Source organism: Hippocampus guttulatus, chromosome 1 (assembly GCF_054856545.1).
Source record: "Hippocampus guttulatus isolate MCC_2025c chromosome 1, RoL_Hgut_1.0, whole genome shotgun sequence".
NCBI lineage: Eukaryota > Metazoa > Chordata > Actinopteri > Syngnathiformes > Syngnathidae > Hippocampus > Hippocampus guttulatus.
The window spans coordinates 18,496,527-18,514,437 of record NC_141261.1 but is presented as its reverse complement, the minus strand read 5'-3'; the positions used below and the strand labels follow the sequence as shown (position 1 = coordinate 18,514,437).

The window sequence follows — 17,911 nt, the reverse complement described above, 5'->3', positions numbered from 1 at the left end:
GATATCGTTAACTTGTATCCTTAAAAACTTATATAAATGAAATTTTTAAGGTCATTCGATGGACCTGTCACTCAAATCAAAGTAAATCTGAATTTTTACTAGTACTTAGGTGACCAAAAAAATTGTGCAAGGAAGTGACCTCAATGTCACTCTTTAACAAATAAGTTAAAGTCATGCTTTGTTAAAAAAATAAAAAATAAAAAAAAACCAACATCAGAAAATACAAATATGGTGCATCATAAATCAAACACTAATGTGTTAAATATGACACACATCCAACTATTGACAACGCAAACACACAAGGATTAATGACATCCTGGTAAGGAAATTGGCACCAGCATTGGCATAAGAAAAAAAAATATCAGTCAGGCCCTAGTTGAAATCCAGATTGATTAATGATTGACGTCCTGTGGGAATTATACGTGAACCAGCGAGCTGCTGCTGCTGCTGATGCACTACATTTAGAAAAGCAAGATATTCCTCGCTGATGATCTTTTTTAAGAGAAGAGTTTGGCGCAGGTGGCTCCAAGTATGTTATTGGTGTCGGCCTAAAAAGTACCAGCTTTTGGCATTCAATTTGTTTTGTGTGTTTTTTTTAAAAAAACACATACAGATCATGTGTATTTTGTCAGTTGTTATCATTTGGTTGTTAAAAACCTTTTTTTGTTGTCATTAGTAAAACTAAGGGGAACACATTGTTTTGAAAGCATAACAGTCTGAGCCAATGTTAGCTTGTATTAAAATAAATTTAAAAAAGATATATCTGTATATATTATGAGCACTATTAAAGTTTATAAGAAGAAGACCCCCCCACCCCCTTCGGTATCCCAAGTGATGAAACTGGGTGCAGTGCATAACAGCAAAAATTCAGTTTTACTTTTAGACTTAAGTACATTGCCAAGTGTATTTCTTTTTTGGTCATTGTTAAGGAGTTGAATACCAGAGTACAGTTGTTTGTTTTGGGAGTTTTTTTCCCCACAATTCAGTGTGAGTATTTTTGTCACCTCTGTCCACATATAGTAGTGAGTGTGTGTCGCATCAACCTGGTCCAAGGTTTTGTTTGCTTAGTGGCTATTCGCCAGCCAGAAACACTGCAACCATGTTTATTTTAATTTGACTACCAAATCTGCGTTATTGCATCACTGCACCCACCAGGTAACATTTAGGTAACTGTGTTTGTAACTGACACTCTTTCTCTGTACAATCGGCATATATAATATCAAATTACTGTATAGACCTTATGATCACGACAGAGAACTTTTTTTCCTAGTCATAAGATGACTTGCAAAAACAAAAAAAACAAAAACATGCATTTAAAAAATAGAACTCACTGTCTCCATTTCAGCCAACAAAATTTAAGGTTAGCCTGGAAAGAGAAAAGGGGAGTGAGCGCTACTCCAATCATTTTGTGAAGGCTCAAAAGTGACATCACATCAGAAGCCATACCTTTTCACCCCGGTAGAAATGTCCTCCTCTGATGTGTTCTCCTCATGTATCAAAAAGTAAACAGTCACCTGTATGATGCGCCACCGAGGTGGCACCTCTCTTATAACCTCGGTAGGCCGATCCTCCTTCACTTCACCCACTCGGGCCAATCACGTTTGGACAAAAGCGTACACACGGGAGAGGTTCGACTAATTAAGGCTTGCTCAGGTTAAGGACAAGTAATGAGGATGGTAGTGCTCACTAAATTCACACTGAGGTCAAATGAATGCTCACTTGCTTGTGTTTTATTGAAAATATTTTTCATATAAACTGACCAGCCACAATGTTAGGTTTCATTGCACAATGAAATCCAATGGCTTTCTAAAAACATATGAATTAAATTAAAACCTCTGTCAAAATAAAAATGAACAATGGGTATAATGTTAGAAAAGTTATAAGATTCATAACGGAATAATATATTCCTTAAATTGATACCAACCCCCCCGAATGGTGGTTATTATCTTCTTCACGTTGGGATTTTTGAAAAAAATCACATGGACCCAATGTTGTTCCCAGTAACCTCTTCGTACCTCGAGTGGGTGTAAATTAGATTACATTTGATGGATTAGATAGATCAAGCCTTCCTGTGTGGAGTTTGAATGTTCTCCTCTTACTCGGGAGGGTTTTCTCTGGGTAGTCCAGCTTCCTGCGAATCATGCAAGTTAGCATCACTGACGACTTTTAAATAGTCCATATAGGAAAATGTGGTGCTTGTATATCTACATGCACCCTGTGACTGACAAGTGAACGGTCCAGGGTATTTCCCCTTTCCTTGCCCAGCGTCGGCTGGACCAGACCACGGCACGCTCGTGACCCTGAACAGCATACGCGCTAGAAAATGAAAGGATGGATTTTACAAACCAGTTCACTCTGGGTGTGCTATCAAGGGACTTCCCCAATCCGCTTACATTTAAAGCTGCCGTTATATCGCTAGCCATTTCAACCACAGTTCATTCCCTACCGTCACATCGTGCTCTCAAATTAATGGAATCAAGCACCTGCTTAGGGCACCGTGACCACGCAGTGCAAGCATATGGACTGATGATATACGGTATGTAGTGTATTGGGAGAGGCAGCTGGTATTTACACAGTGCTTTTTATACCCAGGCTATTGCCCTCGGCATGATAAAAACTCAACGAGCAATGATGTCACGAACTTTCCAATTTGAAGTCATCCAAGTTTAGAGCACAAATTCATCACATTGAATTATTACCACGGATCCAACTTTTAATGAGTACATACACGGGACACTAAGGTCTGTCTGTACACTTCGGTCACAACTTTACAATGATAGTAATGAAATATGAATCTACGCTGTAATTTAAAATTATCTCCATTTTGGAATAATCATAAGAGTACAGAGAAAAGGAAAAAGAGTGATCATTAAGCAGTACAACACATAGTTCTATTTCATATTTATAGAAGAAAAAGGTTACTGCCAATATTTAAAAGCTTTAAAACCAAAACAAACAAACAAACAAACAAACAAAAAAAATCACTTGCAAGACGTGTACGGAAAAACCCTGAGTGCCACCGTGAATTGTACGACGGTTAGAGTTGCAATCGTCCAGATTGCACCTGGAGGCTTGAATCAAGGAGATAAAGCCAAAGCTTCATTAGATCCTTGTTGCCTGAAATACACACAAAAAAAAAATCTGACTTTGTATTTTTGGAACAATCTATTTCTAACCAGCAAAATGATGAGCAACAAGCTGGTTTCCCTGTCTTCACTTACCGTATAAAAGAGTTGAGCAGTAACCAATTTGCAGGGACTGAGCCCTGCCGTAAAGAGCGAAAAACTGCGTATGATTGATGCCGCCCTAAAAAATGCTACTCTCCATAAGTTCATTGAACGACCCAGGTTAAACTACAGACATTTAAACGCAAAGATAATTGAAGAAACAAAAAGTAGTTTATGGATAGAACGTACAGCGCAAGAACAAGATATTTGAAAAAAAAAGCTTTAAAAAGTGCTTCATCATACAAGTGGGGGCAAAAGCATAGCATTTAAACTCGATTTAAAAGCAATTGAGCCACTTGAGGTGGCGATCGGCACCACTGAAGGTTCTGTCACCCACAAATTAAGGTAGTCATTATTATTCATTCATTCATTTTCCGAACCGCTTTATCCTCACTAGGGTCGCGGGGGGTGCTGGAGCCTATCCCAGCTGTCTTCAGGCAATAGGCGGGGGACATCCTGAACCGGTTGCCTGCCAATCGCAGGGCACACAGAAACGAACAACCATTCGCACTCACACTTACACCTAGGGATAATTTGGAGAGTTCGATCAGCCTGCCATGCATGTTTTTGGAATGCGGGAGGAAACCAGAGTACCCGGAGAAAACCCACGCAGGCCCGGGGAGAACATGCAAACTCCACACAGGAAGGCCAGAGCTGGAATTGAACCCAGTTCCTCTGCACTGTGAAGTCGACGTGCAAACCACTCGACTACCAGGCCGCCTAGTCATTATTACATCCTCTTATAATTCATTTAGCAAAAATGATGGCAACAAATAATTACATTTGCATATTTCTCATGTTGCTGAGCATGCGGAGTTGTTGCTGTGAGTCAGACAGATTTTATCAGCTGCCGGGCATTTGAGACACTTCAAGGTTAACGGTCTCCATTTGGCAGGTGAAATGGAATCATAATTACCACCAAACACACCCATATTGTTGACCATTGGCGTTCGTCAGGTGTTGAGGCACCTGAAAGTCCTCTGAGTGGGCTTATCAACATGGACAAGAGTTGCCCAAGAAAAAGTGGCTGTATGTGTGTGTCCAGGTGTCGTGGGTTAACAGTTATACTCAACGCCCCCATCCTCCCCCAGGATTAGTGAACATAAGCAAATCACCTGTATGTGTGCAGCTAACTGGGAATTCCCCAGAGATTGAGACAAAGCAGCGAGCTTGTCGCTTTGTGTTGTGTGGGCTTGTTTACGTGTGTGCAAAGTGGTCAAAGACCAACTCCAGCCTCCTCTGCGGAGGCCAGGGGGCTGGAGTATGCACGTGTGTGAAGAGATAATTAGTCATGCTCTGGTGTTGGTACTGTCTTGTTTTATCCGGGTCGCAGATGTGTATGCAAATCTTGAGGTTGGCGTCCAAACATCACCATCGGCTCTCTCCCAAGCTTGCTGTGCTGTTCTTCCTGGAATCTGCTTGTTTGGTGGGCAGACACCAAAGTACAGCCATAGAGAAAGAGAGACAGCTGTCGCACGATTTTACACCACTGCAAATTAAAACCACAGCAATAAACATGTTAAATTACAGCTCTCTGATAGTGTCTGAAAAAAAGAACTGGACAATGTTTGAGATATACCCTGGACAGATTAGATATATATTAAAACTATTATATATTCAGGGGCAATTTAGTTGCCTGAGCTTTGGAGTATATAGAATGCCGATTCAACTGAGCAGTGGTAGATGTGTTCGTGTAGGGCCAGGGGTGGCCAACCCGTGGCCCGCGAGCCGCATGCGGCTCTTTGGCTGGTTCAATGCGGCTCCCGGGCTTTCACACGACAATTGTCACAAACGTCTCGTCGATGGCGCTGCCATTCAAACAACAGTGCTTAATACACAGAATGTACTACGTCAGCCTATCATCAATCCCGTTACTTGATTGACATAGAAGGCAACCAATCAGATGACTGAATCACCCGTTCATGCGCAGACAACGGCGGTAAGTGCTAAGTGCTAAGCTACTCAGTGAATTACCTCTGTTTTTAAGGCAGGGGTGCCCAATACGTCGATCGCAATCGACCAAGAGCCAGGAGACTGGTCCCAAATCGACCGCGAGCCGTGGGTAGAGGAAATGGTGGAGATTTGTGTGTTTGTGTTTTCAGATTTCATTTATGTTCAGGCGCTCCGGCTGTTGCTCGTCGTGGCGTGTGCATGCGTAGGTGCTCGAGTGCATGGTCGTGTGTGTGTGTTTGTGTGTGTGTGTATGCTTGCATGTGCACGATCGGGTCGATCGTAGTAGGTTGGTTTCTCCAAAAGTCGATCTTTGGGCAAAAAAGTGTGTGTGCGTGCGTGCGCGCACGTGTGTGTGTGTGTGTGTGTGTGTGTGTGTGTGTGTGTGTGTGTGTGTGGCTCTTTGCAGTAACACAGCAAAAAAAATCGGCTCTACGTCTCTGACTGGTTGGCCACCCCTGGTGTAGGGGAAAGGGTGGGGGGCATACATAATTCATACTGGAAAAGTTTGAGATAAGGAAAGGGATTGGGAACTAGTGGGACTTTGCATTCCCACGGAAGACTGTTTGGGACCATGAGCAGGCAACTCTATAATATGTGGTCTCAATAAACACTCATAAACGACACTGGCACACTCACATATGCCTTATCAGAATAACACACAAAGTCATGCAAAGACTGCAAATAAATCATCCGCTTTCACAGTAAGATAAGAAAGAGACGGTCACTCACAGTTTGGGAGTGAAATTAAATCACAGTAGATCAGTATTTCCCAAACTTGACTGAGACAAGGGATCCGTTTTTCCGAGAGGAAACCTCAGATGGCTTGCCACTAAAAAAAAAAAAAAAAAGTCACAGAAAATATGAATAGTGGAATACTGATGATCCCTTCTGAATTTACTCATACATCTCCTTAATCATCGTGAAATGTGAGCCTGTTTAATTGGACACATATTGACACACACAGATAGCCGTGACTTCTTCTATTGGATGAATGGCAACAGGTGGATACACAGGTGAATGGTAAGTACGTTGTGCCATTTAGTGGAAGAGCATTGCATTACATGCCAATTGCAAGCGTTGCTCGATCAATAATAATAATTTGTATAATACGTGAAGTGGAACTGGATCATTTTCTGCAACCATTCTGATGATCTCTCCCAGGACACCAGGGTGCCACAGTGGATTTGAGTTCAAAGTGGTGGCAGGTTGTTCTATGTTGTGCACTACATGACCGAACACAGTAAATTCTGTGGCTCGAGGATGGTGTCATCGTTGTCTGTATGACTAACTGAAGCGCTACCGAAGCATTGTTCATTTACCATGATGCTTATGCGTTGTCAAAATAACAACACACACAGGAATGTGTGATTTGTTGATGAACAGTTGATGAATTTGTATTATTTATTTTGAACACACGATATATTTACCACACATGAGCACACAATGCGAGTAAAGGAGAGCTCAGCTAATCTAAATTGTAGCTGCCAAATGCTGCTGGAGGTTGATTTAATGGTTTCCAATGCCACTCAGTTTTATGTCCTTCTGTCCTTTTCCCATGACTTGTTGCAGGGTTAAGTTTACTGTGAACAATAACGTGTCAAAAAATGATTATGTAGATCCGTGAAATTGGACCGCTTGCACGCTTACATCCATCTCCACCGAGGGTTTTGCAGATAGTGATGCTGTTCTGTGCTTTGGCAGAAGATGGCGACATATTGTCGTCTAATTCTGACTTATGATCTGGAACCCGAACAAGCAGGTTACAAGTTGATGTACGATTTGATTCTGATCTAACGAGGGGAGTGTTCTCAGTCTGTTCTCTTCTCTGTGTGTGTGTTCATGGTGCAAGACTTCTGCTGCTGGGCATTAGTCAGATGATTGGAATTTTCTGTGGCTAATGTGAAGCCTTTGTGTTGCTTTTCTGAACCCCGTTTGCGTCCTGCATGGATTGAACCCTATGGAGACAACCCAGCACTTTCAGTCACTGTTAACATTCCTCATCTGTCTTCCTCCATCCTGTCATGGCCGATACCACCATGCTAAAGTGAGCCTGACAACAAAAGAAGCTCACACAATCGTCACAAGGGTGCACAAACACACACCTGATTTGTGATAAGAATGTGCACAGATGATGGTGATGATGATGATGCAGCCTTTGCCACAGGGATCAGTCTACTCAATCTGGGTCAATCAATTTTTCATAGATCAGAATTATAGTTGCAACATTCACAAGCAAAGGACACACCAATCGAAAACCACACACCGCTGACTGCGGTGCCAGTCCAACAGCATCAAAGAGAATTCAGCATCTAACTCTCTTCGTTGTTTGGCAGGTGTAGTAGACCTGTCGGGTTTATTTGACTATTTCACCGTATCATAATTCCTTGTGTGTTCTACATACTTGGCCAATAAAGATGATTCTGATTCTGATTCTGATAATCCGTAAAAATCACTTTCAGCCTTTTTGGAATAAATAAATAAAAAATAAAGAATCAACGCAAAACGAAGCTTTACTCTGGGTACAGTAGGTTGATTTTACCACTGCACAATATTGGGTCATGTGTTCCTGAAATAGCAGCCAAATCGTTTCAAACCTTTTCAACAACACACAAGGAAAACCAGAAATATAATCATTTTATTTTCCTGTTGTTCATTACAGATAAAGCCCAAGCATCAGTAAATGGGGTGTACAGTAGTGTAATGGTCATTTATTCACTACAAATAACATGTTACTGTTCATCTGTCAATGCCAGGGATGTATTGTGACAGAAAACACAATTTAAATGTTTTTCTACTACATGGCAGAAGCTGCACAATTAACCTGCTGATCTGCTTTCTTCTCTTTGGTGGTGTGGCGTTTGATTTGAATGTGAATTGCGTGCCTTGGTGAAATAAAGGTTGTGAAACACACACATCTGATGCAGTGACTGTTCTGTGGATGCCTGCTGCTGACATTTACATAAGAAGTTGACTGCCGACAGCACGCAGTCATGGAATATCTGACTGAGTTGTCCAAGAGAACGTCATTCAAATCCAAAAGAATAATTCTGCTGTTTCACATTGCAGAACTTGACAGGTTTCCAGCTGAGGTGATGAGTTCAACACTCTGGCCTCTGATGCAAGGGCTTTACTGAACTCCATGACTAATCACATCTCTAGAGGCCCACTATTGTCCCAACCCTCCTCTGTCCCCTTACCTCATCCCTCATCCCCCCTCCCCCCAAATCCCACCTTTCTTTCATTCCTTCCTTCTCCTTTGTACTGTGAGATGCAGAGAGGAAGAGAGTGACGGGGTAAAGATGGAGGCGGGGAGGATGGAAGGTGCGCAACCTATTGTTGCCTTTCAGGTGGTTTCCCGTGAAAAGCCAAAAGAACACACCTGCCGCCACTAGAAAAGCGCAGTGTCTCGTTTTCTTCCGCTGAGTCCACACACACACACACACACACACACACACACACACACACACACACACACACACACACACACACACACATGCGTGCGCGCGCACACAAGGTCTGCTTGCAATCGTCCCACCCTGAAATTCACATGTAGAGACACAAGAATGATGACACACAAACTTAGATTGGGTCAGTATTGGAGCAACAAATGCAATAAGGGGAAGGAGGTTTTGTGGGACTAGGGGGCAGGAGTGTGAGGAGGTGAAGTGGCAATCTACTGAATGGCCTTCTCTTGCTGCAAGGAGCTCAGGTAGCAGTCCATGGTGAGCGCTCTCAAGTTAGTGTCAGGTATCAGGTAGCTACTTGTCTGTGTCTTCAAGGCAGCCGCTGCTTGGATGATGTTTGCAGTTGAAGGAGCGTAGCATGGATGAGGAGGAAAGGGGAGGGATTGTTGCCTTTGATCCGATGTGGAATACTTGAGCAACAAGCAAAATACATTTAGTTAGGCAAATGAATCACCTTTTCGGTGTACATGTGAGCGTGAATGATGTGGTTCTCCATACACACCCTGCCGGTAAGTGCAGGAAAAATGAAATGATGGATAAACCGAACCCAACCATTATGTGATGCAACCTCTTTCGATGTAACCTCAATTTCTAGGCACTTCATTTTCCCTTGCTCATTAAACTTTGTACAACTAGAAATGAAAGTGTCATGGTTTTATGGACCTTGCTCACATGGCGTGCAGTAGACATTGGAACAGAAATACGATGATGAAAGTACATTATTTTGTTTTCCCAAATCTTCACAAGAATTGTTTCCATGATAATGTCAATCACTATTGGTGGACAGTATGTATACATATACACAGCTAGAGACATATATACTGTATATACATGTATATATACGGTATATATATATATATACACAGTATATTACAGTATATATATAAATCCTCGTCCCACCCCTCGGTGGTGTCCGTCCCCCATTCAGCTCGGGTCCTCTACCAGAGGCCAGGAAGCTTGGGGGTTCTGCGCAGTATCCTTGCTGTTCCTAGCATTGCACATTTCTGGACTGAGATGTCCGATGTTGTTCCCGGGATCTGTTGCAACCACTCATCTGGTTTGGGGGTCACTGCCCCGAGTGCTCCGACCACCACAGGCACGACTGTCACCTTTACCTTCCAGGCTCTCTCCAGCTCCTCTCTGAGCCCTTGGTATTTCTCGAGTTTCTCGTGTTCCTTCTTTCTGATGTTTCCATCACTTGGAACCGCTACATCCACTACAACGGCTTTCCTCTGCCCTTTATCTATGATCATGATATCTGGTTGGTTCGCCATTACCATCTTGTCAGTCTGGATCTGGAAGTCCCACAGGATCTTCGCTCGGTCATTCTCCACCACCTTTGGAGGTGTTTCCCATTTTGACCTTGGGGTTTCCAGTCCATACTCTGCACAGATGTTTCGGTAGACTATGCCAGCCACCTGGTTATGGCGTTCCATGTAGGCTTGCCCTGCCAGCATCTTACACCCTGCAGTTATGTGTTGGATCGTCTCAGGTGCCTCTTTGCACAACCTACACTTTGGGTCTTGTCTGGTGTGGTATATCTGGGCCTCAATGGCTCTGGTGCTCAGGGCCTGCTCCTGAGCAGCCAGGATGAGTGCCTCTGTGCTGTCCTTCAGGCCAGCCCTCTCTGGCCACTGATAGGACTTCTTGAGATCAGCCACTTCAGTTATGGTCCGGTGGTACATTCCGTGTGTGTGTGTGTGTGTGTGTGTGTGTGTGTGTGTGTGTGTGTGTGTGTGTGTGTGTGTGTGTGTGTGTGTGTATATATATTTATTTATTTTTTGCGCTGTGACCATACATGCATGCTTGTGTGCGTCATTCTTCATGATACCATCCACAGTCAGGGTTTCCTGAAATTAAATTTGCACATATCCAGAACATTGCCCATCACACATATAATCAAGCAGGATTTCAAGCACAGACTAAATTTAATCTGTGAGATTTATATTTTCATTGCCGTGGCTTTGCTTTTGTGTCATATCAAACTTCAGTAGAACGCACTGATTTGCTCGCTGACAGCCAATCAGAGTGGTCACTTGTCACAGACAGCTGAAATCATTTTACATACTGCAGTCAATGGCTCAATCAAATGATATCTAAAAAACTTAATGACAAAAAATGTCTGAGGTCTTCACAATTCTAAATGCTGCTTTTTAGTTAGGTTTGTTACTTTATTTGTTACTTAGGTTTGTTCCTGCTTGTAATGTGTGTGTGTGTGTGTGTGTGTGTCACACACAAGATAGTTATGTGTGCATTTTTAAAAAATTAAACAATGAATGTGGATGGTATGATAAACAATGACTTCTCAGTCATGTTGTTTGCTTGTTTTGGTGTGAAAGTAAGATTTTGGTTGAGATTAAGAAAAGAACCAATTGTTAAGAAAGACACATGATTTTAGGATTCATTCAGCTCAGATGCACATTTATTCTTTATGTAGTGATTATTAAATAAATGGCAGAACATCAAGGGGTCAAAGAATACTTCATTCATGTGAACATAGAAGAAAAATCACAGACTTCCAAATGTTCCCTTAGGTGTGGAAGAGGGTGGCCAGAGAGCGACAAGGTCAGAGCCACCCTTGGCCACTGTGTAGCTCCGCCTCTGGTGAGTGAAAAATGGGCAAAGACTGAGAACAATTTAGTACATAATTGAAGAGCGTTAACCTTTTGGCCATGGCTAAACCTAAGGCCAAGTACACTGAGCCAATTTCTACCACTACAGCATGCAGTTGGCAAGCAAGCCATGCCTACAAAACAAAAATTGCATGTGTCTTGGACAGAAAAGCTCGGTTCCCCAAATTCCCCAGTGTTATATATTTTGTGCCGTTCAGGCTAATGTATGAAAAGTTGACACGCAAAGCAATTATGGGCTTCGTGACGAGCAGGATGTATGTGCTCAAATGTCTGTTAGTGTGAACCGTAGGCTGAAAAAACGTGTACAACTGTGTTTAATAAACAGTTCACCACCTTCCCTCAAGTGTTTCTGTTATATGGTCCCACACACCGGGAGCAAGGCGGAAACCTACAGTATTAGATGACACCGTTGCCCGTCTCCATTGTTCTGATGCATGTTAAGTGGCTTGCTAGCGGCTAACCCAGCACTTGAGTCAAACATACTTGAGTGTCAGTTAAAGGTGGAGCCGGTCTTGATTTCAGCACATTCAGCGGAAATGCCTGCGGCGTTCAAAAATTGGAAGGAGGGCACCTATTTTTCACGATTTTGCAGCCTGATTTCCTGTTACATTTTTTTAATTCATTCCGATTTGGCAGGCTTGTTTAGATGACTCTCCTCTGTTATTAAGACATTTTATTTTCCCTCTAATGGGACTTTACATGACTCTTCAGGAGTAAAAGATCTGCCATGTTTTTGATGGACAGGCCTACTCCGCGACTTTAATAGTGACCATTTTGGTGGTACTTGGAGAGGCCCATTTATCTATTTATTTATTTGCTTGTTTCTGCCTTTATATGTATTTCGAGGTGGTCTAAAATGTTTGAGAATAACTGCTACCGTTACATAACAATTCACTGACGGACACTACTAACTTTTTTTCTGGAGGGACAACAGGATCAGACTCGGGCTTGAAAATGCAGAAGACAGTGAAATGAGTGCCTACTCTTATAGTAAATATACAAACATTTGCATTCGACAGAGACTTGGTGTGCTGACTCACATTACACATCTACTATAGCTTTGTATGAGGCACTCATGATACCTGATGATACTCATATATTAACTGGGTCAGATCATTGTCAGATAACATTTTATGACGTAGCAGAAGCAGAGTTTCACCCAAAGAATACTGACAAGGCAGGGGTGAAAGCAATCATGACAAAAAAAGGATGAAGCTGAAGCTAAAATAAGAGCGAGGCAGATAGAAGCAAGACTTGAGACGGGTAGAAGACCAGACATGCACACGTTACAGTGTTTGTGTGTGCGGGTGTGTGTGTGTGTTAAAACAATCGACTTGGGCCAGACAACTAAATAACTTTTAAAAGATGACAGAGCTCCGCGAACAGGAAGGGGAAAGGTGGAGAGTGCAGTGAGTGGGAGAACATGCAGGTGGATGCAGTTTGTGTGCATGCCAGTGGTAAGGACTGTGTGTTTGCATGTGTATGCAAAGGCTCGCACTCACATGAACTGTCAAAATATTTGCTGAAAGGGCTTCGCAGTAAAACAGCGTATACATAAAGCATGACTTGATACCATGGCACACAATATATTTTAAATGACAACAGATAGAGGGAGCAAAAACAGACATTCCATTACAAAGCGGGAGAAAAGAGAGAGGGCGCGCGAGTGGGAGAGAGAGAGCATGAGAGTGACTATGTGAAGAACAGCTCTGAAAGAGGTTTTGTGGGGCCATAACAAAGGCCCCTCAGAAAACACAGTGACATAGGAATGTTAATTAATTAATGAGGAACTATTGAGCCTCCAGAGAATGGTAGAGAAAGAAAGCCAAAGATGGAGTGGCAGAGACACAGGTTGGAGTTACAGAAAAACATTTTATTTTTTACTTTTGCGTGTTAAGTGGTACGCTTGTGTCTTAACTTTCTCAGTGAATTTGGTGGCAGAATGGTATAATCCTTCCTCAAAGTAACCATGCATGTGTGCATTTGCACGTGCGGAATATATACTGTACCAATACTGTCCTTTTGGATTTGCACCTTTGACATTTCTTTCCTAGTCCAATTTTCCTGCATCACACAAGCAAACAAAAAATGTTTTTCGGACACTTTACCCGCACACAAAGCCGGCGAGTGGACCACGACACTATCAGCGACTCTACACACTCATAAATAATAAGTAAACTATCAAAGGTTTGATTAGCTCACCAAAGATCAATGGTACAATTTTTATTACATGATTTAATTGGTGTTTACAATAAAGGTCACTGGAATCACAGTAACAGGGTTGCAACTCCGGACGAATGTTAGCTTTTCCTCAGGAGTGGAAGCTAACTTTTTCGCTAGCTGTTACTGCTCACCAAGAGGACAAATTTACTTTTGTAAATTCCGGTAAGTCAAGATTTTTTTTTTTTTTTTAAACAATTGTCTTACTCTGATCATATGCATAACAGGGTTGCATGAGGTAGCGTGAGACATTCAATCAAGGCTAACTCTATTTAAAAAAATGTGAAAAATAGAAGCGCCGACATACATTTGCTCTACCAATATTTTTTTTGAAAACTGTTGGATGATGTCAAGACCAACATATGATGTGATTCACTGATTTCCTCTATTTCTACCCCGCTAAAAAAAATAAGGATATATTTAGGATAAGTGGTTTGGAAAATGGATGGATGGATGATTTAAAATTTCATGGGTGGGACTTAAAATGTCCTCTAATTCTGGAATGACCCTTTTAATAAGCTCCTCTCCACACAACACTGGCAACATTTTCTGTGTGTGCTTGAACACTTGCTGTCACATGAGTGACCTCTCTTTGAGTTCAAAATCCCAACAATCCAGCAGCAGAAACCCGAGAAGGTGCAACATACGAAACCCCACATTCTAATCTTTCTAGTGGCGGGGGGACGCTGAAGTGTCAGAATTATAATTTCCTCCAAACAGTCACAGTTCTTTGTCATCTAACTGTGACACAACAGCCAAACAAGCTGCCGTCCTCTCCTTCCAAAGTTTTCTCCTTTTTTTTCAGCTATAAATGCTCTCTCGCTTCCATTCATAAGGTCCCCCGTCGTCTCACACCAAAACTGTATTGCCCCCTGTCCCCGCCCGCTTGCGTGTCCCTTTCCCAAACAGCCATTCTCTTCACAGTGAGCTTCCAAGCAAAATAAAACAAGGCAAAGCAAGGGAGAACGAGAGGCGAGGGTTTAGGACTCAGGGGCCCCTCCCACCTCCAAGAGATGCTCCAGCCCATCCCTAAATTGTGGGCCAATGAGAGGAGCTCATTCAGCACTCATGCGCTCCTTCTACAATAGGTAAGGAGTGGGAGGCAGAACGAGAGAGATATATTTACAAGAGAGAAAAGAGACGACAGTGTGCATTTTCTTTGTGGGGGATAAATGATGAGAAACTAGAGGGCACGTGGGAAGGAAATAAAGTTGGAACTATAAGAGAGGATAAATTAGATGAAGAGTTTGTGACAGCAGCAAGTGCAGAGCTCCCGAAGAAACAAGCTTGTCTCAGACGTTGCTTAGGATCCATCATTAACAAAACAAAGGAAGTCCAGAGATTGCTTATTTCTCTCTCCCACCCCAACCATATCGGCTACAGCAGAGAGACAGATCAGAGAAGAGTGAGCCCACAGGGGAGAGGCATTACAGGTGTCCAGGCAGACAGGTGGACAGTCCGACATGCTCGCCGTGCTTCTTCTTCTCTGCATAGTGGACGGAGTAGGAGCATCCACACCTGGAGTCTGGGCTTATGACCGGATGCAGGACAGGCAAAGAGCGGCAGCAACGCTGTGCCCGTCGCCATGCCAGTACGAACAGGACACTATCTTCATCATGGTGGACTGCTCGGAGTTGGGACTACCGTCTGTGCCAACCGACATCAGCCCTCTCACAACCTACCTGTGAGTAACATAAGTTAGAAAAGAATGCACTCCTCCGTTATCTTCTCTTCCTGCCTCCGTTTTTTCGTTGCCCAGGTCCGTTATCGCTGAGGCCGAATGTTTGCATTTTGTAATGCAGCGCTTGTGTGTCAGACTGTTTTAAACACACAAAGACGCACACTCTGGGGAAAAATGTCAGTGCGAGCAGGCAACACTAAGCTGCAGGTGTCACCTGGGATGGCGACATTAGCAGCTTGTTGATAAAAAACGTTGAGTGTGTTTGTCTTGACGGCTAGGAAAGGATGAATGGACCACTTTCTTCAGCGTCGGGTTTCTGAGCACCAACTGGGGACCAGTTTAGTCAAGGTGCACGTGATGGTGAATATCCTGTGCATACATATAATATCACATATGCAGTGTATAAACTTACGACTACTGTGTATCTTATTTGTTCTCTACTATTCAGGTGATATTCTAAACCGCAAGCTCAGTTGGCAAAATATGTCAGCGCTTTGACCTTGAATAGGAATAAGCTACTATGTTTTCTGTCATTCCTTTTGGTCGAGAGACTAATGACTCATGAAGCAAGCTTTCTGAAAAAGTTCAGATTTTCCCCCAAACGCGCGTTGGAAAGACATTAGACATTAAGTGAACTTTAGGACCATTAGCAGCCAAAGGAGCCGCTTCCCACCAGGAGTGTCAAAGTGAGAGCAGAGACGATGTACAGAATGTGAAAGACTTTCTTCCACAGCTGCCAAAACTTTTAAATTGCTTTTCGACACAGGCCTCTGAGGACAGGCATGCCTTGATAACTGATATTGAGGTGACTGAAGTAAAATCCGGGAAACGGAGATGAAGCAGTCACTCACACGGGGATGGACAAGTTTTACAGTGGTGGTGGGGGTGGGGGGGGGTGTCACTGCAACGGGTAAGGAAAGATCAAAAGTTGATGTCATAAAAAGGCCATTGGATCACTCTGCGTGAATGATGCCTGAGTCCACATCTGTGATGGTTGAGTCCAATTTCCACATATCTTGCGTTGACTGGGAATCCACGGGGTCACATCTATTCAGGAATTGCTCAATAAAGCACACCCACCAGCGCTGACCTGAGACTCCTTCAGTGCACTCCTCTTTCCTCCATGCCTTGAGCCGCACACACACGCGCCTCCAAAGATACACCCATGAACGCAGCGCAGTCGTTACAAACATGGGAGTAATTGTTCATTTCCCTTCATTACCTAACACTGGAACTGGACCAATTAGTGAGTTTGAGGGGTGATTTAGAACAAGATAAATAAACTCAGCAACCAACCGCACACACCCACACACAGTCACACCAACACACATGCTTACTACAGGAGGTAAAACATCACGATGGCCAAGTGGGGACAGTGGGAGCGTGCCGCCAAGTGATGATATACACATGCACACACACACACACACACACACACGCAAACACACACACACACACACACACACACACACACACACACACACACACACACGCACACGAGATTCAAAGATTGTCATTTCGCTTTGGTGATAAACATCAAATCACACACACACACACACACACACACACACACACACACACACACACACACACACACACACACACACACACGCTCGCTCTGTCTCCCATTTGCATACATAGTGGACGGAAAGAACACGGCACAGAAAAGTACAGTTTCTCATGTTGCATTGGCCTGTGAAAGATGACAAGAGTGACAAGTGAGCTCTGCCTCCAGAACTTGGATCAGCCTGCTGGTACAGAATGCTGCGCGTTTGCAGGTCACAAGGATTTGCTTGGGAACGGTCCACATGACGAACCTGATCCACATGAGGTTGTGAAAGTGTATGACATCATACAACCATGTCAACAGAGAGCGCTTCAAAGTGTGCCCAAATGTACATGCCGGAGGCCAATCAAGCAATGAATCCCTCCTCCTATTTTCTGGTGTTTATTTGCACACTTGGCCGAGCTCTCGGTAAACAGGTAGATGCATGATTTAATTGTAATCATTTCAATATCCTATTATGCAGGTAGACCTTGGAGAGGTATTTCAATGGTGCCCGTGTGCAAATCCGAGCAGAGCGGGCTGAGATTTCTGATGAAATTCATATCTGGGGGCGATGTATGAAATGAGCTGTCATGTGAGACGCAAAAAGCTTCTTTGAGATGATGAGAGGATAGAGCTTCGGGGTATGCGTCTCCTTGTGTGTGCTTTAATAGGTGTTGAGCTTGAAGACATTGCTGATGGGGCACAGATCAGATGAAAAGGAAAAAAAGAGACTTGGGCATGATCTCAAGATGTCACTTCACTCAGTCTTGTCCACAGACAATCAAATGTTCTCCTCAGGGAAGGGATTGTAACTATGCCGGAGCCTGTCTGTGACTGGAATTGAATTGAGCAGTGATTAGGTGCTTTTTATTTTATTTTATTTTTTTAATGCTGGTGGTGAAATTCTAATGGAAACTGCAGCAAGTACAGTACCAGACAAATGAAAACCATAGTGTGTGTGTGTGTGTGTGTGTGTGTGTTGTGTGTGCGTGTGAGTATATGCAAGCGCACGTGAAGACCACCCAGCCTGCTGAGGGAATTGTTTTCCAGCCAGTTGAAATATAGCAGGACAATAAAATGAACAGGAGGATGAAAGGAAAAACCTGAGTAGAAGAGAGGTGAAAATTAGAGTATGACTGGAGACCATTTGAAAGCTGCCTAAGAGTCACACATCACACGCACCTATT

General features: G+C 43.2%; 1 protein-coding gene across 1 annotated transcript in view; it reads left to right on the top strand.

Moving 5' to 3' along the window:
* Nucleotides 1–14,644: 14,644 nt before the first annotated feature.
* lgr6 (leucine-rich repeat containing G protein-coupled receptor 6) overlaps nt 14,645–17,911 on the top strand; it is a 38,476-nt gene continuing 35,209 nt past the window's right edge. Inside the window, exon 1 of the mRNA XM_086116223.1 lies at nt 14,645–15,181. Coding sequence (XP_085972349.1) covers nt 14,961–15,181 — 221 coding nt within the window. The 5' untranslated portion in view covers nt 14,645–14,960. The remainder of the gene's footprint in view (nt 15,182–17,911) is intronic.